Source organism: Cyphomyrmex costatus, unplaced genomic scaffold, assembly GCF_001594065.2.
Source record: "Cyphomyrmex costatus isolate MS0001 unplaced genomic scaffold, Ccosl1.0 scaffold301, whole genome shotgun sequence".
In the NCBI taxonomy this organism is placed as follows: Eukaryota; Metazoa; Arthropoda; class Insecta; order Hymenoptera; family Formicidae; genus Cyphomyrmex; species Cyphomyrmex costatus.
Window position 1 is genome coordinate 319,520 of NW_017277137.1, and position 12,727 is coordinate 332,246.

Sequence of the window (12,727 nt, forward strand, 5' to 3'; positions counted from 1 at the left end):
TACATATATATAATTAAGATAAATATATCTTTTATATATACTTTAAAAAGCTCAATGTAAAATGTAATATCAAGATATAATTCGTATTGAGATTCATTCAAGTTCGCAAGAAGTTATACTTTCATATCTGTGCGCATACTCTCTTATTCGAAAACTATATAATTGATCAGATCGCGAATTATGGCTCTTTCGATATAAGTACATACAATGAAAGAATGTACTTAAATTCAAAGTTATAAAGCGTAAGGAAAAGAATTTAAATTTCAAAAACACTAAATGCCACAAGATCGCTTATACATTAGATTATAAACACAATTTAACGATAATTTTGTGCGCAACTACGTCAAATATTTATCAACAAATAAATTTATCAAAAATTCAAGAAGCTAGAGTTCAGTCTTTAGACTGAAATAAAAAAAAACACAATTTCACAAAATGTAAAATATAAATAATAGAAATTGCAACGACAAAATAACACTTAAATATATAGATGTAACGTTATTGATTATTATATATATTATCTTCGTAAAACAGTTTTTCTTTTTCTGTTTAATTTGATCGTTTCTCATGCGATTATCGCCAAGCAGAATATAATTCACCCCGTATACCTCTGCCTTTGCTAAATCAACACGGTAAATAAATAATAGATTTACAAGATATAGACTTACGACGAGATAAATTTTAATCCTAAATTCGTTATTACTACGAAGAATTCCCTCATAGATACCTGTGTATGATACACGTATCATAGCATGTAGCCTAAAATATCGTATAATTAGAAACAACAAGGACAATGTTACGTCGTAACATTTTTGATTGTCTTCCTCAAAGAGGTTTGCCCGACCGTAATCGTCCAGAATACGAAGACTCGTTCTACATAATGGAATATTGGAACACTCTCTTGCTCCAGCAAGACAATGTCCCAGTATTCCACGGCACGGGCATCTTCAAAAAAAATTTTATTTTATATGGAGTACTTTCAGTCAAAAATATATCAGATCACTCGTGCGTTCATGTAGACTTCTCTCAGCATTTTCCAATGTTTCTCCTCTAGGCCAAAGAGATTTCACCCTCTCAGTATATTTCTTACATTATTCTGACTGGAATCTCCTGAGATCTGATCTTTTAATAGTCGAAGACCAATCTAAATGGAGCATCTTGGAACGCGATTAGACTTAGTTTATGTAGTTGATTAAATAACGATACCTTATGCATATAACAACAATATTAAATGTTAGCACTTAGGAAGGTTTGTGTTATTTTTTTTCTTATTTAGAATTATATATATATATACACACACACACCTCTCTCGCGCATATTTCTCGCGAATGATCTTAATGCTTCGTTAAGATCATGCAAATATGCAATCGCAACTGATACGTCTCAGCAACTATCATAAATTTCGAAATCTCTCAGACTTAATACTATATGCAAATAATGCAAAACTTGTAATTCTCATTAAAATCTGACATTGTCTCTTTCTCTTTTACTAAGCAGATATTTTATCATTAAAGAGATCAAGATATAAGCGTTTTCACGTGAGGCACAATCGATTAAGGAATCGATCGGCATGTACGATCAACGCTCATCGGTCGAATAATGAACATCGTAGTTAAAGATACAGTGTTAAAGTAATAGAAAATTACTTCGATTCACATTGTTCGATCGATTTATTTTTTTGAAGTATTAAATGGTAAAAGATCAGTATATATATGTATATATATATATGTATATATACAATTGTACCGTACATAATAGTCAAGATGTTAACTCGTCATGTCTCGTGTAGCACCGAGCTGCCTGAAATCACGTAATCTCTCGTTATAGTACCGTCAATACGGTGGCAAATTCCCGGCGGGATGGCAAGAATATTTTATCATTGCCGAGCAACTGTAGATAAGCGCTACGTGCTAACGTTCTGTTAATTGTTATTGACTCGCTTTCTTGTACAAGTGTTGGGAAAAATATCGTGTTCAAGTAATATCTTGCTTTTTCCTCCAAGTATCTCTCGTTGCAGAATTCAGACTGCGATTCGCGTTTGATGCATCGGATTGCATAACTGGATGCTTTGGACGATGCATACGACACGAGACACAGACATTCATAAATCAATGTCGTGTCATTATTTAACACATAGCTAGACGACTCGTTTCGTGAGTCAATATGTATTCTCGCTAAGTGATTCGGGCAAGCTAGCTCCGCCAGACGGTGACAGGGGTAACTCACCACTTTCATATTTGCTGTAGCGACTACTATACTCCGCCAGCAAGTTAGCTTTCACCTGTGATACATTAAATACGTAAAAAGATTTTACGAGTAAAATAATATATTCTTCGTCATGTTAGAATACAAACCTTGGCTCGCTCATCTTCTAATTTTTGCCGCACTTCTTCATGTTGTCTTTCCAACTCCGCTCTCTTCTTGTCGTAAATTTTCGTTAAGCGCGTACATTCGTTTACACCTTTCTCCACAGTTGACTTTGCAACTTCTCGTTTTATACGTTCTAACTCGGCTTTGTCTTTGTGCACCTTGGCCAATTGTTTGACCTAAAGCGATAAAGTATATCCAATGATCAATTTCGTTATTTCATATATTTCGTTATAGAAAAGTATTGTAATAGGTAAGTACCTCGCCTTGTCTCGTAGCTTGCAGTTTTCGTTTAACATCCGCAGTTTCTCTATCTAGAAGCACCTGAAGCATTTTCAATTGATTGGATTGCGATGCTCTCATCACTTTCTCGGCGGTTGCAAAAAGATTCTCGTAATATTTTTCCTGTAGATCACGTTCTTGTTGAACATGCGCTTTGCATACAGCTAAAAATCGTTCGCTTTGACTTCTAGGCAAACCTCTGGTTCCTTCATTTCCCTCACGAGTCTCCGTATTTTCCGGACATTCGGAAGTCTCAGGCATGGTCAAGGTGCTCAGACCTACTTCACTCGAAAAACTACTAAAAAATAATGCGACTGAATATTGTAGCAATTTCCGTCATCTTGTTTCGTATACTTACATATTTTTACTCGACAATCGCTTTACCAGCCTGTTGCTCATATAGAATTTCGATCTATGCTTCTCGCCATCGATCGAGGCTTTCTGCGACTGCAACCGTATTTTTTCTTTCTCATGCTTTTTCCTCAGAGATTCAAGTTTCTTGTCAAGTTCCATCTTTTTCTCCTTGACCAGCTTGTTTTCCATAAGTTTTTCCAAACTTTCGGCTACTATTTCGTCACTTACTGTTAAAAGAGATAAGATGTTAAGATACAAAGTAAAAAAAGAAAGATATATATATATATATATATAAATTGTTCTTAATAAAAATAATTAAAAAATATAAACACTTACTATTGCTAGCATTGACTGGGCTTTTATTTATAGACGTATCGACTGGTTGAGCTGCGGAACAGGGAGTGTCATCGTCCACATCCACTGTGTCTGAACTACCTAAACCGCCAATAGATGGTCTACTATATAAGCTACTAGAAGTTGGTAAAAGACTTGGCAATTCACCTATGGACTGTAATCGTTTAGCTTTTACAACTTCCTCCTGTAAAAATAACTTTGTTATTAACATATTACAAGAACATCAAATCGCGCAAAAAACTTACAGCTGGTTTAGCAGTACTAGGAGTATCACCAATTTTACTTTTATCCTATAAAATGTTAGTAATGTTAGTAATGTTAGTACGTTTGGAAAAATCAAATTGTTAAAAAGCAAAAAGATTATTAATGTCCATTTCCATCAATGTAGATTAACTTTAATCTCGGTTTAATTTACTGTTCATTTTTTTCTAATTTTTAAAACTAGAAAAAGATAAAGAGCAAATTGAATCGAGATTAAAGTTAATCTACATTGGTGAAAATGGACATAAATCGTTTAGCAATATTTCAAATCATACTTCGATTTCTTCCGGTTCTTCCAAACAATCTGTAAGGACTAATAATTGGTTCTCTCTCTTCTCCACTTCGCTCTGATATTTAATAGGATTCGCTAAAGCTTCAGCAAGTTCGCTCAAACCATCAGGAACGTAATCTTTCACGATAACGTGTAAAAATAAACTCGCTAATGGTAGAGGTTGCCCACACTCTGTTCTTAATGCTACATGTCTGTATCCTGGGCATAATCCAACTACGGGAAGTACCCTGTGACCGATTAAACGTCCAGATTCTTCGTACGCCGCTATCCTTAACGAGGCAAGTTCCGGCAAAACTACCTAAGAAATGCATAAACAACACATTATACAAAAAAATTTTTAATATTTTATAACAAACTTACAATTATAAATTTACGTGAATTATTATTTTACCTTCTTAAATACGAACGGCTCTTCGTCATATATAGGATTAATACCATTATTCGGCACAATTTTTGTGCGGAATTTCTTTCTTACGGTATCTGCTGGTAGACCGTACATATCGACTTCCACATAAGTTCCTACTCTTTTATCGGTTAAAAATTGTGCGGATATTACGTGAATGTGAACTGTGCCTGCTATAATACCATCAACGGTGGATTCGGCAAAGGGATCTAATCGCCGATCTTTCCTTCTCATAAATTCTGGTTTTAATAGATAACCGCAGCGTTTATTGTACTCAAATATTCCCAGATTTAATTGCATTGCCAGATCTATTGTAAATAAAATTAAGTTTGCTTTAATAGTAAATGATTAATAGATAATGTACCAGACAAAATTCTTATTTACCGAGTGTTTGATAATTTAACGCAACCAATTGACATCCTGCATTCCAAAACACTTGTGGCATGAAATTACTGGAATCAAACCTCGTTCCTGCTGGATAAACCCTAGATAGTTGATGCTTGTTGTAATTCACAAACTCTAGTGGTTTTTCTTTTAAAAGAGTCGTAGCTTGCTTTTCGTCGAAAGATGACATTTCGTACATGCGATTTTTTTCTACAAAATATAGATATAAAAATTCAGTGTTTTCTCACAATACGAAAAGAATGGATATAATATTCTTATTAAGATACTTTACGCACTTTCGGCCGATTCAAAACTACTGAAGTGTACGGGTTGCACATAATTAACTAAAGCTGAAATTTCTGCACCCGCCTCTGTCTCTTTGGCCGCAGATTTATCCGGTGCCCCTTTATCACCTATCCTCAGTTTTATGTCTTCCATATTAGATTCATCGTCTTCTGTACTCGATTCATCTTCTTCGTCTAAAAAATCAGTTTATCGAATATGCGTGTCTCTTTTATTAACATATTTGTAGCTTCAATTTCCGATTACTAACCTTCGTCATCCTGGCCGCTGTCCTTACTACCCTGTCTTTGTTGCAGCATCGGCAGATGAGGAATATCACCATTTCCAATTTGCTGTTCATTTTCAGGTGCGACATCATCCATTTCATTCTGAGGTATAATATCCGGCGGAGGACCGTTTTCTCCCGCAGCAGATAGATTCGCCATTCCGTTAGTTTCATTCTCTGTAGTACCTTCAACAGTATCTAAAGCTTGCTGTTGTTTTTTCTGATGCTTTTTATGATGATGGTGATGCTTCTTCTTATTTTTTATTATTATTTTGCGCTTTAGTAACTCCGGCGGTGGAAGCTCTTGACCAGGTTCTAACTAAAAACAAAAAATATCATTCAATTATAATCACTTTTTTATCGAGGAGCATGCGACTACCGTTCACTGAGCAAGAAAGGAATTAATATGTTTATTTATTACATAATAATATTCGTAATGTGAAATAACTTATCTGTTATAAATAATTTTTAATATTATATATTTCTTATTAATATTTATTTATTAGTGTTTATTATTTTTCTAAAGCCGTGAGGGTGTGAACACTCAGTAAACGATATAAACAACATAAAATTATGTTTACATAGCTCATTGAGCGTTCATGCTCTCACAGTCTTAAAGAAATAATAAATAGTAATAAGTAAAAAATATAATATTAAAAGTTATCTATAATAAATAAGTTATATTACGTTACGAATATTATAATAAATGAACATGTTCTTTCTTGCTTAGTGAGCGCGATCAGTGTACGGTCATTGCTTCTGCATGCACCCAATTTTTGCATGAAATTAATTTAGTTTTTCCATTAAGCGCAATATTTAAAAATACCTTGTGTGATTCGAGTGCCGCATCAAGCAACATTTCCCCGAAAAAGTCTCTGCAGTACTGAGCGATTTTGGCTTGCTGCCTTGGATTGCAGTGATTTTCGAAACTGAGAATAACTGGGTAGTCAGACGTTTTAAAAGCGGTCTCAGCAATTGCCTCTATTACATCTCGGGCACATATTTCAGGTACGAAAGTGTATCTAAAAAATTCACATTTTTAATTATTATCAATTAAATACTTTCTTACATAAAAGTAAAATTGTGATATTCGTACCCGTGAACAATAACAGGTTCGTCAAATTTCCCATTCCAAAAATCTAATTCAACGCATCGACAACCAGATAGAAGACATTGACGATAAATTTCCACAGAACTTCTTCCAGTAAGTTGATGTCCTGATATAATAGGATAGAAGAAATGTTTTATAAGTATATCAAATTAAATGTAATCTATTGCATGTTACAAATAATACAATAACGTTTGTATACCTGTCAAATATGTGTTGTGACTAGAATTTATAAAGTAATGCGGAAGCGGTTGATCCATATCGTCAGACAATTCAAATTTAGAGACAGCAACAATTGGATTATCTTCACTCATAAGATATCTCAAGAATCCGTCAAAACTTAGTTGTCCTTTGTTTACATTAGATTTATTGGGTTCGTACTGATTTATAATATCCTTTGCCCTTGCTTCATTTGCATAGGGATACAGTATCTCATTGAGGCGCGGATCTCTCTGCGACTTATTCAAAAAGTCCACAAATTGCAAAACAGACATCACTTTACGTCTACCAATAATTCCTTCAAATACTTTCTCCACGTCTGATCTCTGAGTCAGTGACTTGTAAAAGTTGAAGAAATCTTCAAATTGAAATTTTAACAGCGGTACGGCGTCACTCTGAGACACAATATAATACATACTAAATGAATGTATGTACAAAGTATTTTACAGTAAAACTTTTCAATAATATAATAATTCCGATAATATTTACGACTTAGCGCAGAACTTACTTTGCCGGATGGAAAGCCAGAAATATCGAGTGCTTTTTCAACACGCTTGCGGTCATCTTTGTTTTGTGCGAACATTTTTATTATACTGTAAAACAAATCAAATATACATTTTATATAAAAGAATCTTACAATGTTAGAACTGCATTACTATACTACTCACTTTTTTACTGGTACCTGTTCACTTTTATCAGCAGTAAGTGCAAGCTTGGTATGTGCTTTCAATAAGAACATAGTTGTGCTAGTGTTTAATTGAATCAAATTGTATGCCATTTGAAAAAGTTGTTCTGACCAATGTTGTGCTATTTCTGCACGCGTTGTGCAAAAATTAATAAAATTCATATTGACAAAGTCAGAGCCGTAACAGATTGTTACAGTTTTATCTTCTAAGGAATCTTGAGAACCCATCGTTACAAGCGATTTCAGCTTTGAATCCTACAGAATAGAATTTTTAGTTCACTATAAATTTCTGTTATCTCCTCTCTGACACACAAAGCCTAAGACATATAAACAAATGAAGTTCCTAATAATGCCACTAACACACCTCGGCAAGAACAAGCAAAAAGTTTCATACAATGAGCTAACTAAATACACACAATGTTCCGTGCAGAAGTATGTCACTTCATTCAAAGTTCTGCTTATTGATTTATAGGAAAACTGATCCAGCTAGGCGTGTTATTTCAATGAATACGGAACTGCCTTTATCTACCATTGGTGCTAGCGGTAGTAGGTGTGATAAAAAAAGCAAACTATGTATGGGACATAAAGTAGGTAATGGTCTATTTATAAATTAGTCAATAATTATTATGTGATGATGCTCTGTGCGTCATTGATATAATTATGGAAAAATTAGAATTCTCTTTGATTATTCGTTTTTTTGAGTATTCTTAATTCAATATTTACTATATTACCACTAGTAAAGCGGTAGCTTATGGGTACATCAGTAACAGGAGATACGTATGTAAACATTTGTTATTAAAAGGAACACAAGTAAAATTAATACCTTTGGTATTTTTGCATATTTTCCTGTGCGAGTATCTCTTATAATTGCTATGTCCAGCATATCCATCTCATTATTTTGATCCACCCAGTGTAAGTAAAAACCATATTTATCCACTTTTAAAGTCACCGGCGTTGCCACCCCAGAATCCTACGATTACATAGCATTTGATATTATGAAAGATTTATTTTTGCCGTATGACTGTTTACCATAATTGCTGCATAATATTCTTTCCGATAGTGTCACGTCTAAGTTAATTTGTATCGTGAAAAGAAAGTGACGCGAGTTATTATCATGGAATTCTAATTCCTTTCTTTTTGGCGTTGCTAAATTAGGAGGAAGCGCTCTTTTATGCCTAAAGTGACCTTTTACATTTATACTTTTACTAGCGCTCGACATTAAAACTGTCGACTACCAGCCGTAACATTAAAAATACACACGAACCTCGTCCCACTTGATAAACTTCTCTCCAGTTTGCAGCTGCTCGGAAACTTCCACCGGCTTTATGTGCATGGTGACACCTGTACCCTTATTGCTTGCCATCCTGACTCCTTGTTACCGTAAACCTTGCGCTGTTCAACACCGAATCTTCTTTATGAACGTAGAGGCAAAGCGACGAGCAGCGTGGAGAACGGTGGTAGCAAACACGTGGACGTTGACCACGAGGATGACGACGATACTGATAATGATAGCGGTGGCGACGGCGACGACGGCGACGGCGACGGTAACGACGACGACGGCGGCGGCGACGACTCCAACTCCAGAGGTGGTGGCGACGACAATAACAGTAACCACGACGACGACTCCGACGGCGACGGCTTCGACGACGACGACGACGGCGGAGACGGCTTCGACGACGACGACGACGACGACGACTCCGACGGCGACGACGTCGACGACATAAGCCTCATTGAGATTTCAAGCATTAGGAGCACCTGGATTACCCTGTCTTGGTCGCCGCTGCTGGTACCAAGGCGAGGGCGACTGTCGCCGTCGTCGTCGTCGCGTTCGGCACACCTCGCGCGTATAAATACACAGGTGTATTTATCTTAAGGACGTGTGCTCTCGACGCGTCTCCCCGGGGAGTCTGTGAAGGACGTCGAACGTGGAACCCAGTCACTCGCGAGCCAAGTCACGGATTCAGCCGGGTCGTCGCGACTGGACGAAGGTCATCCGCGGAGACATTTCATTGACGAGGAGGAGCATGCCGTGATGACGATTGTCCGGAGCACGAATCGGATGTCCTTAACTGAGCGCGCGCGCGCGCGCGCACACACACATATACATATATACACACACGCACACAAAACAGGATTCGTCGAAAGAGAAAGATGGGATGACGACAATTGAAAACGCGATTAGTTTCCGTACGTGTGCAGTCGGATATGTGGTAAGCACTCCTCTCAATGCTACTCTCACGCTCAACCGCTTTAACCGCTTGCTTACTCGTCGTTGATCCGGCACGGCTGCTTGCTCCGAAGCTGCAGCGGCGGCAGCAGCAGCATCGTCATCCTCCTTCCGCGCCAAGTATCGCGCCGCACGCCGAGAGACAAGCACCGACAGCACCGCGCCGTCCGCGCGCCGTCAACACCAGGAGGCGCTCTACCGGGACGAGACGATAATCGCGCACTCTCCGCTCACGCTTCAAAATTCGTTTCCACGTCCCGACAATCCGCGATCCCGTGCGACGTCCAGGAGATTCATCATTATTAATTTCTCGCGGCTCAACGCCGTTAAATTACAGCGATTTCGTCCGATTAACATTAATTTATTTGATTAATTTAACTGGCAGAATTGCTGGAGAGATAATTTTGACTGATATAATTCATTGTTCCTGATCTGGTCCATGATTCTAGTCTGCGTAAATTATGTATAAGACATCTCTTCTTTTCAGTCAAGTTTTTTTACATTCATCTTTTTTTTCTCTCCAAGTACTTATAAGAGGAAAGCTGAATCATGCAAAAAGTAATTCAGTTGAAAAGAAATAGACATCTATAGATATTATTTGATAACGAGTTCAAAAGTTCATCGGAGTCACCTTGAGCCTCTTTCGGAAGCCGAACGAATCGATTTCTTATTTCTTAATTTCTCAATTTTGGTTTGCTAAATGTGATTTATAGTCTTGTGATTAGAAAATTAAAAAAAATATCTTTTTCAAAAAAAAAAAATTCTTCAAAACTAAATTCATTAACGTCTACCATTCCAACAGTACTTCAAGCTTATGCTATACGAAAAAGCGACTGATTCTTTTCACCACCTTTAAAATTAAAAGGCGTGTCCTATGTTTAAAAAAGAAATCTCTTCTTTACTTTCATCTTCTGGAATTTTTTCAATCTTTTTACCGTAAAAGGACGCGATTATCATTATAGTATCGCTTTCTCGTGTCTCTTCCACTCTTCTCGCACAAAGTAATTGCGGAGAGAAGACACGAAGGGCTATATGTATATGCGAGAAAGGTGGTGAAAGAGATTGACCAACGAGCGTTAACGAGGGCGCGAATAGTGTCGAGAATTAACGGCGCCGAGGAGGACGGGGGTTGCGCGACCCTCTTCGATTATTATTCCCTCGGATACATACGCGCGGGAATCGATTTGCGGTTCTCCGTTCCGCAAATTCCGGGATCCCGCCGCGCGGGGTCTCGTAGCGCATCGATTTTGCATTAGTTCCGAGCAATTTGCACGACGCAACGACGTGGCGGTGAGAATTAAATGGGTTTCCGACGGCTCGCATGATAGACTCCGCCCGACCGAGGGTTTTAGATTTTTCGGAGAATACGAGATAAAGAAAGGTCTACGCGACACGTACATTTACATGTGCCTTACGTTTCTACCAATGTAGTATTGAATTTTAAGCTCGGTTCAACTAATAGCGTTTTATACCGTAGCGAGTTTGAACTGCGATCTGAACTGAAATAATTTAATAATCTTGCATGTTTTATTACTGATAGAGAATATTAACACCAACTAGTATTAGAGCACGTAATCTCAATCTCCAACCCAGGTCGATTCAAATCCACTACTGTCAAAAACGTAATTCTTTATAATTAGATTTCGTTCGTGTTTTGCAATGCAAAGTATAAAGAAAAAACAGTCTAAATCGAACGATAATAAAACTTTTTTATCAAATAAATTTCTAGTTTACGATATTAATACAACAAAAATATATAAAAATATATAAAATGATATAAAAATAATATCGAACGTTTCGGAACTCATAGGTCCTTCTTCAGCGATTCTTATCGATGTTACATGTCATAGAGATGAAAGCACAATCTTACGGTCTAAGCGACATGATGTGGTATAATTTGTTCGAACAAATTGATTCTCCTATTTTTGTGTGAATTTGGAAATTGTGTAATAAAATGTATGAAAACAGGAACATCTTTACGTATATTCGTTTGATTCTGTTAAGCGCAAGTGTTACAATGTTGTATTAACATTGTAAACTAGAAATTTATTTTAAAAATCTTAATACCACTCGATTTAGACCGTTTTTTCTTTACACTTTGTAATTCTTTAACTTCTTCTAGACTTAACTAGTTCTAAGAATTAAAAAAAACATTAAATTGAGTCGAGATTAAAATTAATCTACGTTGATAGAAACGGACACTAGGACATTAATGTGTTTTGTTTAACGCATGATGTATCATTTTACTCTTCTTTAATATTCGGTGAACAGGAATAAAATGATACATCATACGTGAAACGGAACGCAACTGCTACGCGACAGCTATGTAAATTTTGTTTTGAATTCGATCTAAAAATAAGCGCGCGTCCTTCAACAATGAAGAGAAGACGGACTAATCATCTACACCGCACCCATTAAATCGATCCAATCTTATTCAACTACCATTAAACCTAAGTCAACTTGACTTGGCAAACATGTGAAATAGAACGGCAATGACAGTGATGATAATAAGGTTTCATGTTCCCGTATATTCTCCTCCTTTATGTCTGCGATAGCGTGTCTTATCATCAACTCGGGATTCATTTCAACCATTGATAAGAAAAATCGTATATTATAACGATTGAGAAATCGCAGGTCGCGGCCCTCCTAAATAATATTTGTTACAGATTATCGCAAGTAAGAGACAAGGTGAAAGAGGAAACTTTAATGGGTTGCATTAAGATATAATGAAATGTAATATTAAAATATTACGATTGTATTATTCTTAAACACGTAATCCCTACTATGATACAGACATTCACTCTTACATTTTTACGACTAGAAACTTACGATTGTTCGCATACGCAAATGGACATACATTTGGTATTCGTCTGATGTATATACGATTCTCATTTATTTTATTAGGCCTTACTGTTAGTAATAGTCCGAGGCCTTGAAATCGTAAGCATTATCAAAAGTATTAAGTAGATGAATGAAGAATATTTGTCCGAAATTGTTATCTTGAAATAAATTGGAATCAAAATGATAGTAGTTATTTGAGAGCAGTACACGTATCTAAATACTTAAATGAAAACAATTTTTTTTAAATGAGAAAAATACTTCATAAACAATACTTATTATTTAAAGAATGTGATGTGAATCTGCCATGTAGATATAGTGGAAGTAAAAAATTCTTATATCATTGGAATTTAAGATAATGTAAACGTGATATATATATATATAT

General features: G+C 36.3%; 1 protein-coding gene across 1 annotated transcript; it reads right to left on the reverse strand.

Moving 5' to 3' along the window:
- Positions 1-1,784: 1,784 nt before the first annotated feature.
- Positions 1,785-8,640, reverse strand: Plc21C (Phospholipase C at 21C). Its single transcript, XM_018541996.1, has 18 exons — positions 8,542-8,640; positions 8,101-8,247; positions 7,261-7,532; positions 7,101-7,185; positions 6,576-6,987; positions 6,362-6,482; positions 6,092-6,287; positions 5,251-5,584; positions 4,994-5,176; positions 4,698-4,907; positions 4,302-4,621; positions 3,894-4,208; positions 3,603-3,647; positions 3,340-3,541; positions 3,008-3,230; positions 2,629-2,947; positions 2,355-2,546; positions 1,785-2,281 (listed from the first exon to the last, which is right to left on the reverse strand). Exons 1-18 carry the CDS (start codon positions 8,638-8,640, stop codon positions 2,159-2,161), a joined length of 3,798 nt encoding a protein of 1,265 aa, XP_018397498.1. The 3' UTR covers positions 1,785-2,158.
- Positions 8,641-12,727: the final 4,087 nt, after the last annotated feature.